Raw genomic sequence first — 14727 nt, 5'->3', positions numbered from 1 at the left:
AGAAGAAGAGCCATTTTTTTGTTTTTGTCTTTGACCAAAATATTTCGAGAGTTGCATCACATGCGAAGCTACTTGTAGAATTAAAATGTGTCAACTAATAATAATTGAACATATTAAAGTTATTACTACTCGCCAATACTTTTAATGCGACTTCTGTTGTTGGACATCTTTAGAGAGTTGCTCAATGTTTGGTGAATATGCCGTGATTTTCATTTTCAAGCAGGACTCAAGACTAACATCTTGCAGTTGGTTCCTCAGTTTGTTTTTGATTAAATTCATGTTGGAAAACACTTGTTCACAGAAGTATGTTGAACTGAAGATTGAGAGAAGCCCAAATGCGTATTTCTTCAGCTGACTGTATGTATCCGGTAGACAATTCCAAACATCGAATATAATCTGGTCTTGCCGTTTAAGGTCGTCCATTTCAGACCACTTGTGTTGTAGCCCCAGGGTGGATTTCTGCCTTTCCAGATTTTCAAATTCACTGACAAGATATTTCAATTTTGAATTCCATAAATCCTTGAATTAGCGGACTTGCAAGACAAGTTCAAATTGTGCTCGATGGGTTCCCACAAATGCTGATGGATTATATAGTGAAATGAAATTACATCGTGCTCCATACTTTTTTACTAAAGAAACAAAACCTTTGTGTGCCCCCATCATGCTCAGTGCTCCATCTGTAGCAATAGAAATTATTCTGTTGATGTCAATATCTTTTTGTTTCAGACATTCAGTGACAGCAGATGCAATATCTTCGCCCTGAGTTTGTTCTTTGAGTGGCAATAACACGATCAACTCTTCTTGAGGACCTTGATCATTAACGTATCTGCCGAGTAAGGCAACCTGAGCAATGTCATCCACATAGCCTGTCTCATGACAGGCAATAGAAAAACCTGGTGTTCATCTAATGTCACTAACCTGCTGGCTTCTTACGTCTATGGCCATCTTAATAGTTCTGTCCTTTACAGTCTTCGCAGATAATGGCATTTCTCTAATATTCTTAACTATTTCATCTTTGTTTTTAAAATCGCTGAAGAGGTGCTCTGATGTTTTAATGAAACATTCTTTCACATATTCTCCATCTGTGAATGGATTCCCTTGTTTGACGATTTCTTGAGCTGTCATGAAACTAGCAGTAATGGTTCTGCGCCTTCATCCATTTAGCAAATGTACATCTTGTTTGCTCTGCTTTGCGTCGGAGCTCCTCTACTGCTTTTTTCCTCACATCACCAGCTGGATAGGTTCCAGCAAACATCCAATGTTTCTTTTCAAAATGTCTTTCTAGGTTTGATTTCTTATTGTTGGATAGTTTTTCATTGCAAATGAGGCACGACGGGAGTCCAGCTGAACTCACTATAAAAGCATAAGACTCAGTCCAATCATTTTGAAAGTCTCAATGTTCATCTTCTATCTTTCTCTTTGTGGTTGTCATTTTTTTGATGGAAGGTATTTATCTGATCTATTTTATTTCTGACTTTAGACTTTTTCAAACTGTTGGACGTTGGAACATACTAGTAAAGACAGAGCACATCTGCTTCCTTTTCACAAGAAATTCCAAGAGTTTTATTAGTAGACAGTTACCTTGGTACTGAGCTGTTTGAATCTGAATATAAACAGGAGGGGGCTCCGGGCTGGGGCGGGGGATTGGGGTGTGAGGTGCAGAATCTGGCCAGGAGGCGCTTACAACAGGTGGCTCCCGGCCGGCGGCACATCAGAGCTCAGGCAGGGTGCCTGCCTGCCCTGGCCCCATGCAGCTCCCGGAAGCAGCTGGCTGCTGGCATGTCTCTGCCTGCCCAGAGCTGCGGGGGCGGTGCTTGCAGGCACGGGCAGCACACGGAGACCTGCTGTCCCCCTCCCTCCAAGGGGCACGCAGAGACGTGCCAGCAGCCAGCTGCTTCCGGAAGCAGCGTGGGGCCAGGGCAGGCAGCCTGCCTGAGCCCTGCTGCATTGCCAGCCAAGAGCTGCTTATGGTAAGCGCCTCCAGGCCAGAGCCTGCACCTTCCACCCCCTCAAAAAACAGCTGCCTGCAAGGGGGCAGCCAAAGACCCGCAGGCAGCTCAGGAGCCGCAGGTTGCTGACCCCTGCAAAGCCTTTTGGATTGACCCTGTGCAGAGACAATATTTTTTGTAAAGCCACAAGCTGAAGAGGGTTCTTGTTGACCCACAGAGTAAAAAAGTTCTAAGAGCACATTATAAAAAAGTGCAATGATGCCTTACATGTAGTTCTTATTTTAAATTTTTCAGCAGCTGAGTGATGTTTCTTCAGAGGGACTTGGGAGAAGGACATCAACAGCTCTGGAGGAGCAAATGGATTGGGCCTGATCTGTTTTTGCCCGCATCCAAAATCAGATGCTCAACCTGCTGAAGTGAAGAAACAGATTGACAGAGCCAGAAGAGTACCCAGAAGTCACCTACTACAGGACAGGCCCAACAAAGAAAGTAACAGAAAGCCATTAGCCATCACCTTCAGCCCCCAACTAAAACCTCTCCAGCGCATCATCAAGGATCTACAACCTATCCTGAAGAATTATCCATCACTCTCACAGACCTTGGGAGACAGGCCAGTCCTTGCTTACAGACAGCCCCAAACCTGAAGCAAATACTCACCAGCAACCACACAACAAAAACACCAACCCAGGAACCTATCCTTGCAACAAAGCCCGTTGCCAACTCTGTCCACGTATCTATTCAGGGGACACCATCATAGGACCTAATCACATCAGCCACACTATCAGAGGCTTGTTCACCTGCACATCTACCAATGTGATATATGCCATCATGTGCCAGCAATGCCCCTCTGCCATGTACATTGGCCAAACCGGACAGTCTCTACGTAAAAGAATAAATGGACACAAATCAGGCATCAAGAATTATAACATTCAAAAATCAGTTGAAGAATACTTCAATCTCCCTGGCCACCCAATTACAGACCTAAAAGTTGCAATATTATAACAAAAAAACTTCAAAAACAGACTCCAACGAGAGACTGCTGAATTGGAATTAATTTGCAAATTGACACCATTAAATTAGGCTTGAATAAAGACTGGGAGCGGATGGGCCCTTACACAAAGTAAAACTATTTCCCTATGCTTATTCCCCCACCGCTACAGTTCCTCACATCTCCTTGTCAATTGCTGGAAATGGGCCATTTTCATTACCACTACAAACAGTTATTTTTCTCTCCTGCTGATAATAGCTCACCTTAACTGATCACTCTCCTTATAGTGTGTATGGTAACACCCATTGTTTCATGTTCTCTGTGTATATATATATATCTTCCTACTGTATTTTCCACTACATGTATCCGATGAAGTGGGCTGTAGCGCACGAAAGCTTATACTCAAATAAATTGTTAGTCTCTAAGGTGCCACAAGTACTCCTGTTCTTTCAACAGGAGGCTTATTCTACAGGCCTGTACTATCTAACAATGTGGAAGAAATATGGTATCAAGCCTGTGCAAGGCTGTAACCATAAAACCTTCATGCGTGCAACTGTACAAGTTGCTGCCCACAGAATCATCAAACACTGCCTGAGAGAGAAGCGATTTGAGGACTGCCCAGAGTGTGTGGTAGATGCCTCTAGCCAGTGGAGTCACACCTGTGCGAACTGAACTGTAGCTGATGGGAAGAGGAATAGCTCAGTGGTTTGAGCATTGGCCTGCTAAACCCAGGGTTGTGAGTTCAATCCTTGAAGGGGCCACTTAGGGATCTGGGGCAAAATCAGTACTTGGTCCTGCTAGTGAAGGCAGAGTGCTGGACTCAATGACCTTTCAGGTCCCTTCCAGTTCTAGGAGATAGGATATCTCCATTAATTTTATTTTAACTGTACAATCAAAGATGATAGTGGTAATTTGTGCATGGAGAGTGTTTTAAACAGTATCACCGCAGTGCCTCTGTTTAACCTAGGAAGATTTAGCTCAGAGGGCAGAGCTAGTGGACAAAGCACAGCAGCAGAGAACCCAGACTTAACATTAGATGAAATAATCAATGTATAAAAGTTTAATGCAGAATGTTGAACATCTTCTTCATTCAGTAAATTATAAAATCCTGTAGAGGAAAGACCCTCCCGAAAAGACAGAGCTTTGTGAGGAATGTGATAAAAATAAAATAAAAATATGTTGTAAATAAAATATCAATTGAAAATGGCCATGTGAACTGTGTTTTTATGGCGCTCCCCATTAGGGGCCCCTTTGTCATATGAACAGATCAACACACAGCTAATCGAACTCCCCCATGCAACGCCCGTAAAAGCATATCCCCCACCAAGCCCACTGCATCAGGGCTGTCATATTGCCTCCATCGCTACACCCTTTAAATAAGCACCACCCAGGTGTAAAGTGCTATAGGAAAACATTGTCTGTAGATGGCTGAAGTAACACTTATGGGCCATACAACATTGTTGTGTAGCTTCATTTCAGAAATGTACCTTTTATTTTTTTTATTTTTAATAAAATTCAGGCATCTAGTCTGTGAATTTTTCATATTGTCCACAGACTGCAGTTTCTTTACAAATTTGGTTGCTCTTCAAAATTGTTCTGCAGATGTTGTGTAAATGGATTTCAACCTATGGCTCGTTTATGTACTGTTCACTGAGAGTATTCATTTAAGTATTTGATATTCATGATTCAATAATCAACTTGTGTGACTGGTCACTACATCACAGGTATTGTTCTGATTCTGACTAGATAATTTGACCTTTAATCAAATACTTATTTTTGTATGAATTTCATTCCTTTATGATTTTGTGGTTAAATCTTAACTGCAAACCTTAGATTTACTTTCTTTAGAAGTTGTAAAAAACATTTTTTTATTATTGTTCACTCAATTCTAGAGACAGCAACTTGCTGCTTTCTATACTCCCTGCTTTTGCTGTGCATCGGAACAGGCTTCATCTACTACCTTCTCCAGCTCCATCTGGAGATGAGCAGTTGCACATCTAGTGCAGCATGAGGCTCTGCCTCATTTCCTCTCAATGCCTACTATGGCACTGGCAGAAAATGTCGAGCTATGGCATGAGCATCATGCTGTGCACCAATACTTCCAATTGCTTAATATTATTTTCTCAAATATTATCTTATTTAAGATCCAAACAAATGTTCAGTCTTGGGAAGCTGTGTTGCTCTGAAAGGTAGCAGTTCTTGCAGAGGAAACTGTGCAAGCAGCAGGGGTGTTTGCTGTCTATCTTAGTTTGCTTAGAGTCAAATCCTGAGGTACAGATTCTGTCTGGGAACTGGACATTGTTGCTGGGCAGAGACCCCTGAAAGACGGGATTGACTACATGCTGTTTCCAGATGGCATACTGTCTCTGCCTCGCTGATTTCTCCTTCATTGGTAAACTGTCACACAAGGGCTCAGATAGCTGCGATCATCTTACACACCTCAACAGTCAGTTCTGATTCAAAGTTCACATCCCAATTACTGTATATCCTTCTAGGAAAACCATCGTGACTTATAAAATTATCCCCAACACATTAGCTACTGTCCTGGCTGTTTGGTCTTTTGTTAGACTTTAACATACTTGGTAAAGTGGTCAGTAATCACTAGAATATTCCTGGTATTCAATGCATAAAGTTCTAATGTTAGGAAACCAATGCAGACCAGATCAGGTGGAGCAAATGCTTGGATATGCGCAAGCTTACCAGCCTTCTGTACGTTAGCCTGCCTTCTGAGGGCATGTCTACACTACAATCTTAAGTCAATTTATGTTAGGTCAACTTACAGCCACCACAGTAACTACTGATGGCTGATGTCTACACTAACCTCATTCTGTCAGTGGTGCGCATCCTCACCAGGAGCACTTCCACCAACTGTAGAGGGGCAGTGTGGGGGACAGTGCCAGGGCTCTCAGCTCTGCGTAGCTCCCCACTGGGAGCCCAGCTACCCCCTGGGAGGAAAGAAGGGAGCCACCTGGGGTTTCTTCCCTCCAGCAGGGAGATCCACACCCAGAGTCTGGTCGGTTGCTGTCCTCCTGGTAGGGAACTGAGAGCTCGGGGGGCAGACAGGCTCCTGATCCGGAGGCCCATACCAGGAGTCCAGTCAGCTGCCGTGCTCCCATGGGGGAGTGGGGAGCTGAGAGCCAGGGGTGCAGCTGGGCTCCCAGCCAGGAGCCAGGACCCTGGGGGCAGCCCAAGCTGGGAGCCTGGGTGGCAGCCCAGCGTGGACTGGAGACGGGGCAGCAGCGGAGCGGAGTGAAATTAACAAGACAGCCAACAGTTGATCTAAGGACTGCATCCCTAACTACACCAACATAAGCCCTATGCCTCTCGTGTAGGTGGAGTTATGATGTCCGTGTAGTAGGGCACTTACATCAGTGGGACAAGGTTGTAATGTGTACACTGACATAATTAGGTTGACATAAGCTGCCTTACGTGGACCTAACTGTGTAGTGTAGACCACGCCTGAGACAATATTTACAAGCCTGACATTTCCTCTCAACTTCTTGGGTCATTTGAGGCTAATCAAAAACAAAAAAACCCAACCTCTATCCACTCTATGGGTTTTTATACTTCTATGTGGCCCATGTCACCATGGATTTTTTCTAATTTCTCAGTGAGTGTAAGGAATCATCAGCTGTTCAAAATCTCCTCATCAGAGCATTCCATCTTGATAGATCTCACTTCAAATCAGAGTTCTGCATAGGGAATATTTCCTTGTCAGGCATCTGGACTAGTGTCCTTGATCCTGAGAGTGGTTAGCAGTGATTCACACCAATAACCTCAAAAAACTAGTCTTGTATGCAAGAGTCAAATTGTGTGTTTTTCATGCCACAAGCCTTAAGAATTTCTTGGGCTAATGCATTAACCTGATCAGGTATACAAAAGATTGTTGTAGCATGCGGATAAGTTTCAGAAAAATGAGCCTTAAGCTCTGATGCACTCACTACACTTCCATATGCCTTTTTCTACACTCCTAAAACAGTCCTTGAAGATTAATATTTATATATAGAAACATCTGCAGCCACCATTTGGAATCCTTGTGAAAACTCTTCTTAACGACTATGCAGTAACTCTACTGGCGTTTTCTCACACAGACTTGCCTACTTTGTTGCTGTTACATAAGTTTCAGTGCGAGTTGTATCTTAGTACACACACATACGTACACCCTTCCCTCTAATCTGTTCACAGAGATGACTTCTCAGATTTTGCACTGCGGCACTGTAGCGGGGCGGCCTGGCTCCCAGGCGCCCCTGGAAGCGACGATCCAGAACAGCCGCCAGAGTGGGCGGAGCCACCACAGCCTGTCCCCGCCCCCCGGAAGTCAAGGGGCGGGACAGGAAGTATAAAGGCCAGGCCACAGCGCTCAGTAGCTGGCCGGCAGTGGGAGAGGACAGACGCTGGTGCCCGAGCTCCCGTGGGCCTGAGCCTGCCGAGAGCCCGGTATCCTGAGGAGGAATGGCCGAGCCTGCCGAGAGCCCGGTATCCTGAGGAGCGGTCTGAGCTTCCCCCCGCCGAGGGCCCAGAGGGAGCAACGAACCTACCTGCTGCTCAGGACCCAGAGGAACCCATGATCTGCGACCCAGCAGATGAAACTCAGGAGGAACAGGTACCCATGGAGGAGAAGATGGGAAGTGGCCCGGGGATAGCAGACCCCAAACCCATGTCAGTGTGTTGCGGTCAGGATCCCCACTGACTGCGCGGCAGACTGACTGCTGCGGATAGGGCCCCGGGCTGGAACACAGTGGAGTGGGTGGGGCTGTGTTCCCCCCTGCCACCCCGCGCCGGGTGGCAGTCTCTCCTCCTCCTTGTCCAAGGGGCCTGGGCCTCTGACAGACTATTTGTTTGCTGCCCCGCCCTGATTTGGGGCTGCTAATTGTGTGCTCAGTCCCTGCCTAAGGGCCTGAGCTCTGCACTGTTGATTGTGTGTTCAGTCCCTGCCAGGGGTCTGGGCCCTAACTGTTGGCTTTGTAGCGGGGCGGCCTGGCTCCCAGGCGCCCCAGGAGGGGACAAGCCCCACCCCGGAACTACTACAGGCACCAAAAGTGTATTTGTGTCAGTTGCACTCCTCAGAGCTAGTTCTTCTTTCATCTCCTCAGAATCGACTCAGCAACAACAGTCCGAAGAGCTCCATGGCCAGCAGCAATTGCAGTACTGGTGTCCATAGTTGGTCATCTCCTCCGCTTTCAGCAAGATAGAGAGTCGGATCCAATGTGGCACAGGCTCTGGGACACAGCTCTCACAACAGATACATCTTAGCCCTGTACTGTTCAGCCACTGAGTCCACAGAGTAGTCTCCAAATCCTCTTATTTATAACCTTTCCCTAGTGAGTTCTGACTGACTCAGCTTTCAAACACTGATTTGTGTGGAACCTGTTAGACTGCTAGCCCTTAATGGAAACCCTCTGCATAGCTTCAGAGACAGCTACTGAGAATGCCCAGTAACTACCACACACTCCTCCCTGAGATGCTTCTGGGCCCTTCTCTAAGGGCTTGTCCACACTTGAAATGTTGGTGTCTCCCTGAGAGGCAATATCTAGGTGGATTAAAGCATTCCGTTGGCTTAGCACTGTCTACACAGGGGGTAAGGCTGGCTTAACTATGCCACTCAGGGATTTTTCACACCTCCTGAGCGACACAGTTAAGCCAACTTAATTTTCTAATACAGACCAGGCCTCAGTGTCCTGCTTTGTTCTCTGCACATATGCAGATGCCAAAGACAGAGGAGTCAACAAAAAATCTAGTATCAGAGGGGTAGCCGTGTTAGTCTGAATCTGTAAAAAGCAACAGAGCGTCCTGTGGCACCTTTGAGACTAACAGAAGTATTGGGAGCATAAGCTTTGGTGGGTAAGAACCTCACTTCTTCAGATGCAAGTAATGGAAATCTCCAGAGGCAGGTATAAATCAGTATGGATATAACGAGGTTAGTTCAATCAGGGAGGGTGAGGTGCTCTGCTAGCAGTTGAGGTGTGAACACCAAGGGAGGAGAAACTGCTTCTGTAGTTGGATAGCCATTCACAGTCAAAAAAATCCATGTCACCTCCTCACTGCTTCTCTCCCCTACTTAGACTAAAAAAAATATGTACAATAAAGTATTGCTACAGTACAAGCATGTGTGTTATATTACCACTTGACAGAGGGGCAATGCTAGTGTCAGAATGAGACATTGGATTTGAAAGGCGGGACAACAATATTTTTGTTCAATTTAAGAAAAAAAACTGTTCTTCTAATTTATAGTGATCTCTTGCATTTCTGTTTTAAGTAAAAATTAAAGTTTAAAAACCCGAATTATAGTAGTACTGCCACATTTCTATAATAAATTTTAACAATTATTTTCACTTCTGTGGCACCATCCCTCCAAGAATCCAATAAGAATATACTGGGTCAAACCAATGGTCCATCTAGCCCAGTATCCTGTCTTCTGACAGTGACCAGTGCCAGATGCTTCAGAGCAAATAAACAGAATAGGGCAATTATTGAGTGATCCAGTCCCAGCTTCTGGCAGTCAGATATTTAGGGACACCTAGAACAAGGGGTAGCATCCATGACTATCTTGCTTAATAGCTGTTGATGGACCTATCCTCCATGAACTTATCTAATTCTTTTTTGAATCCAGTTATACTTTCGGCTATAACATCCCATGTCAATAACATCCCAGTCCACAAGTGGACTGTTCACTGAGTGAAGAAGTATTTTCTTATGTTTGTTTTAATTCTGCTGCCTATTAATTTCATTGGGTGACTCCCGGTTCCTGTGAGACAAGGTGGGCAAAGTAAAATATCTTATTGGTTCTTGTGTTATGTGAAGCAGTAAATAACTTTTCCTTAGTCACTTTCGCCACTCCAGTCATAATTTTATAGACCTCGATCATATCCCCACTTAGTCATCTCTTTTCTAAACTGAACAGTCCCAGTCTTTTTAATCTGGGGACTGCATATGCAAGCTCCTCCATACCCCAATATTTTTTGTTCTCCATCTCTGTACTTTTCCAAGTCATATATATTGTTTTTGAAATGAGGCAACCAGAACTGCATGCAGTATTCAAGGTGTGGGTATCTCCTGGATTTAAAACACGTTACCAACATTTATCCTACTTTACAGATGGGGAGCATGGGTAGTTTAAGGGTATGTCTATACTGCAATCACAGGATGCAATCACAGTCAACATACTCAAGAAAGCTTTAATCTAGCTATCTTGGGAGCCAGAACAGTAAAGCCAGGGTAGCACAAGCTTCAGCTCAGGCTGTAAAAATCTTCCCAGAACCCTGGGTTATTTCTCGTGGGGCTAGTCCACACAGAACTCACGCTGCCAGAGCTGCACTGTTGTGGGTGACCCTATCTAGCTAGATTAAAAGTAGCTCAAGTGTCTTGGCTCAAACTGCAATCACAGCCAGTGACTGCAGTCTAGATATACCGTAAGTGACTCTTCAAAGGTCAGATAGTGAGTCTATCATAGATCTAGGAACAGAACCTAGTGTTATCCTTTGTAACTAGATAAATAATAGAGAAACTGATTTTCTGGAAGGCCATGGGGTGGGGGAAATAAAATCTTTGCTCTATTGTCAGATTTTACAAGTCATCTGAAATCTCTTTTCGTATTTGAGATCTTAGCGATTAACAAGATTTTTCTTACTGCATGCCAAGTAGATCCAGCCGTCAGTTCAGATTTTTCAAGCAGAATGACATCCTTCATGCCAGCCTTGGCCAGGTGGTAAGCAAGACTTACACCAATGCAACCACCTCCAATAATCACTATCTCTGCTGTATCTTTCCATTTAGTTCCCAAGAAAGAAGATGGCTTTTCTTCCCTGGAAAAAGAAAGTCACAAACAGGATACAAAATTGATCTTTTATCTTCTCATCTAAGCTAGTAGTTAAAAGTTACCTTTAAAAATTTACCTTTATCTAGTCTGGCCTCCTGTATCTCACAGGCCAGTAAATTTGATCCAGTCACCCCTGTGTTGAGCCCAGTAAATTGGGTTAGACTAAACATTGCAGTCTTCAGGAGATTAAACAAACAGTTGTATGACACAGGCAGAGAGAACAGAAGAGACCGAGGTGTTACCAATGTCCCTGCAATGGCAGGGAACTGATGAGGTTGGATATGCCAGATGATACCAGCTGGTAATCCATGCTCTATGATGCAGAGAAAGGTGAAAGAACCCCAAGGTCCCTGCCAATCTGAACTGGGGAAAAAATTCTTCCTGAACCCAGATTTGGTGATCAGTAAGACCCTGAGCATTTGAGCAAAACCACCAGCTAGGCATCTAAGGCAGCAGACACTCTATACCAGTGGTGGGCAACCTGCAGCCCGCACGCGGCCTGTCAGGGTAATCCATTGGTGGGCTGCAAGATAGTTTGTTTACATTGATCGTCCGCAGGCACGGCCACCTGCAGCTCCCAGTGGCCACGATTCGCCGTTCCCAGCCAATGGGAGTTGTGGGAAGCGGCAGCCAGCAAGTCCGTGCAGCCTGTGCCACTTCCCACAGCTCCCATTGGCTGGGAATGGCAAACCGCGGCACTGGGAGCTGCGGGCGGCTGTGTCTGCCGGCGGTCAATGTAAACAAAGTGTCTCACGGCCCGCCAATGGATTACCTGGATAGGCAGCATGGGGGCTACAGGTTTCCCACCACTGCTCTATACCATCTCATAACACTAGATGGTAGAGCCCCCATAACACTAGAGCCCCCCCCGGTTCCCCCGCTCCCACAATCCGAGCCGGCTGCACGCTCTGCAGCCGGTCCGGTTTCGAACCGCGCCCAGGGACCACCTGTACACGCTCGTTCTCCACACGTTGTATCTCCTCACCCTCGTGTCCCGCCCCGACACCAAATGGTGGGACTATCTAACACCTGTAGAGGGTGAGGAGCCCCGGTGGGCCAGTCTTTATTCCACCTTAGTTCCAAGGCCCGCTGGGGACATTGGTTGGCGGCTCCTCCACGGAGCCATGAGCACGGGCGTGTACCTGGCGTGGTTCACCCCTATTCCTGAGGCCTGCCCATTCTGCGGCGTGAGGGAGACCCTGGCGCACGCTTACCTCGAGTGCACCAGGTTGCAGCCCCTGTTCCGGCTCCTCCAGAACCTCTTGTTGAGGTTCTGGCTGCACTTTTCCCCACACCTGTTCATTTATGCACACCCCATCCGTGGCCCCACTACGTCGCGAGACCTCCTCGTCAACCTCTTCCTGGCCCTGGCCAAACTCACCATCTATAATACCAGGGAGAGGATGTTGGACGAGGGGGTGCTCTGTGACTGTGGGGCCTACTTCCGTACCTCCCTAGTCTCACGTCTCCGGGCAGAGTTCCACTGGGCAGCGTCCGCTGGCTCCCTTGCCACCTTTGAGGAGCAGTGGGCGCTGTCCGGGATTCTCTGCTCGGTGTCCCCATCCGGTTCCCTGATTTTGAACCTTTAACCGTCACCTCACTCCCTGTTTTTTCATTAGTTGTCCCAAGCAATCATTTGGTTTCTGGGTCCAGTGGTCCCTCCCGCTAGGCTGGGGGAGGGGCCTTTAGCTCACCCGCCCACTTAAAAAAAAAAAAAATAACACTAGATGATCTGATGATCCCTTCTGGCCTCACACTCTATGTCCGTATGACACCGGTTCGCCCTGTCCAGTGCCCCATCTATAACAGTGGTCACCCTCTGATGTTTCAGAGGAAGGCAAAAAAAACCAAACCAAAACAAAAAGCCCAGCTCCTGGATCATTTCTGTGGCCCTCCTTTGAACTTTCTTCTGTATTTCTACATCTTTCTTGAAATGCAGACATTAATACTGGGCACAGTATTACTATTAGTAGCAGCGTTACCAAAGCTGTGAACAAAAGCAAAATCACTTCCCTACTTCTACCTGATAGTCACCTTTTTATAAATCCTAGGATTGCATTAGCCCTTTTGCCACAGCCTTGAAATGAGAGCTCATGTTGACGCGGTTACCCATGATGACCCCTAAATCCTGTTCTGAGTCATTGTTTTCCAAAATCAAGTACACCTCTACCCCAATATAACGCGATCCAATATAACACGAATTCAGATATAACATGGTAAAGCAGCGCTCCAGGGGGGCGGGGCTGCGCACTCCGGCGGATCAAAGCAAGTTCAATATAACACAGTTGCACCTATAACGTGGTACGATTTTTTGGCTCCCGAGGACAGCGTTATATCAGGGTAGAGGTGTATCCCATCCTGTAGGTATAGCCTGAATTCTTTGTTTCCTAATATATTATCTTTAATTCAGCTTTGTTAAATCCATTTTGCTGGATTGTGACCACCTAAACCAAGCAATTCAAAGCACTCTGTAACAGTAACCTGTCCTCCTTGTTATTTATTACCCCACCAATTTTTGTGTCATCTGCAAACTTTAGCAGCAAAGATTACTATTTATATCATGGTCTACTCTAAATCACTGATAAAAAGATTCAATAATGTTGGATCAAGAAGCAATTCCTGGTGGACCCCTCTAGAAATATCTCTCCATTAAGTAGATTTTGGGATCTGTTAGTGAGACCATTTTTATCCATCTAAGGTATGCCCTGATGGCGCCATGTAATGCAGTTTTAAAAATCAGAATGTCATTTGGTACTAAATCAAATGCCACAGAGAAATCCAGGTACACTAAATCAACATAGTTGCTGTAATCCTGTTCTTTTTAAAAAGGTAACGCTTGACAAGACCTACCTTCCATAAAAAAACATGCTAAACTGGCATTAATTATATTTTTAGCTTTTAATTCTTTGATAGAGTCCCAGATTAACCAGTCCATTATTTTGCCAACGATTGATCTCAAGCTAATATGGTCTGTGGTTCCCTTTTTAAACATTGGAAATGCCCTGGCATTCCACCAATCCTCTTCCACTTTCCCTAGGTTTCTAAGATTTGTTAAAAGTTAACAGTAAGTGGTTCAGAGAGCTCCTTGGCTAGCTCCTATAAGACTTTGGGGTGTAAGTTATGCAGCGCCGCTATGAATATGTTTAATTTTAGCAGCAGCTGCTAATATAGATTTCCCTCTTCACTTGTAATGAAGCCAAAACTGTCTGACGCCTTTCACTAGTATTTTAAAGCCTTCGTCGCTGTCAAACCAGCAGATTGGTATGATTCGGGGGTGCCTCTTTTCTGTGAATCGCAGCACTTACTTTGTTATTCAGCCGTTAAAACGATGAAGGAAATGGCTATGGCAGAATTTAGGAATAGGGGAGACCTATATTAGGTCAGCTCGCCCGCCCTCACCTCTGTCACTCGGGGTCATACAACCTCTGCTGGGGGAAGTGGAGCCTGTGCACAGGGAAGCCGTCGCCTAGCGAAGTACTTCCATTCGCACCAACATTTTCCCTCCAGAAAAACGCGATGAGAGCGCGCGTCGCGAACCACCCCCAGTGCAGGCTCTAGCCCGCAGGCAGAACTCACCGCCCCGCAGTGCCGGAGCCGCTGCTAAGGGGGCGCGCCCGGCGGGGTAAGGCGAGCTCTCGGCCTCGCAACTGGGGTGGGAGCAGCCTCAGGGCTCCCCGCAGCATGGCGCGTGCCGGACCCTCGCAGGCGCTGGGCTGGGCTGGCTCGGCTCACTCGGCAGGGTGGGAAAACTGCCTCCCCCGGGACCCCCAGTGGCCAATCCCCTTAGCGGAGGGAGCCGGGCCCGCCCTGCCCGCGGGGGGGTCAGGGCTGCCCTGCGGGAGGGGGAGAAACGGGGACACAGAGCCCCCCCAGCGACCAAGGTCCTGCTGCCTTCCCTGTCAGCGAATGTGAAGTTACATCACGTCGGAGTGGGCAAGAGGCCAAAGCGCCGTGCGCCCGGGCAGAGCCGCGCA

General features: G+C 46.5%; 1 protein-coding gene across 1 annotated transcript in view; it reads right to left on the bottom strand.

The window, feature by feature from the left end:
- The window catches only part of DMGDH (dimethylglycine dehydrogenase), an 83148-nt gene extending 68576 nt beyond the window's left edge, over positions 1–14572 (bottom strand). Inside the window, exons 1-2 of the mRNA XM_034773144.1 lie at positions 14330–14572; positions 10565–10739 (exon numbers count right to left, since the gene is read on the bottom strand). Of these exons, the coding sequence (XP_034629035.1) occupies positions 10565–10739; positions 14330–14436 (282 nt within the window). The 5' untranslated portion in view covers positions 14437–14572. The remainder of the gene's footprint in view (positions 1–10564; positions 10740–14329) is intronic.
- Positions 14573–14727: the final 155 nt, after the last annotated feature.

Source organism: Trachemys scripta, chromosome 6, assembly GCF_013100865.1.
Source record: "Trachemys scripta elegans isolate TJP31775 chromosome 6, CAS_Tse_1.0, whole genome shotgun sequence".
NCBI classification, from domain to species: domain Eukaryota; kingdom Metazoa; phylum Chordata; order Testudines; family Emydidae; genus Trachemys; species Trachemys scripta.
The sequence above is the reverse complement of the archived record's forward strand: the minus strand, read 5'-3'. Positions and strand labels throughout refer to the sequence as shown.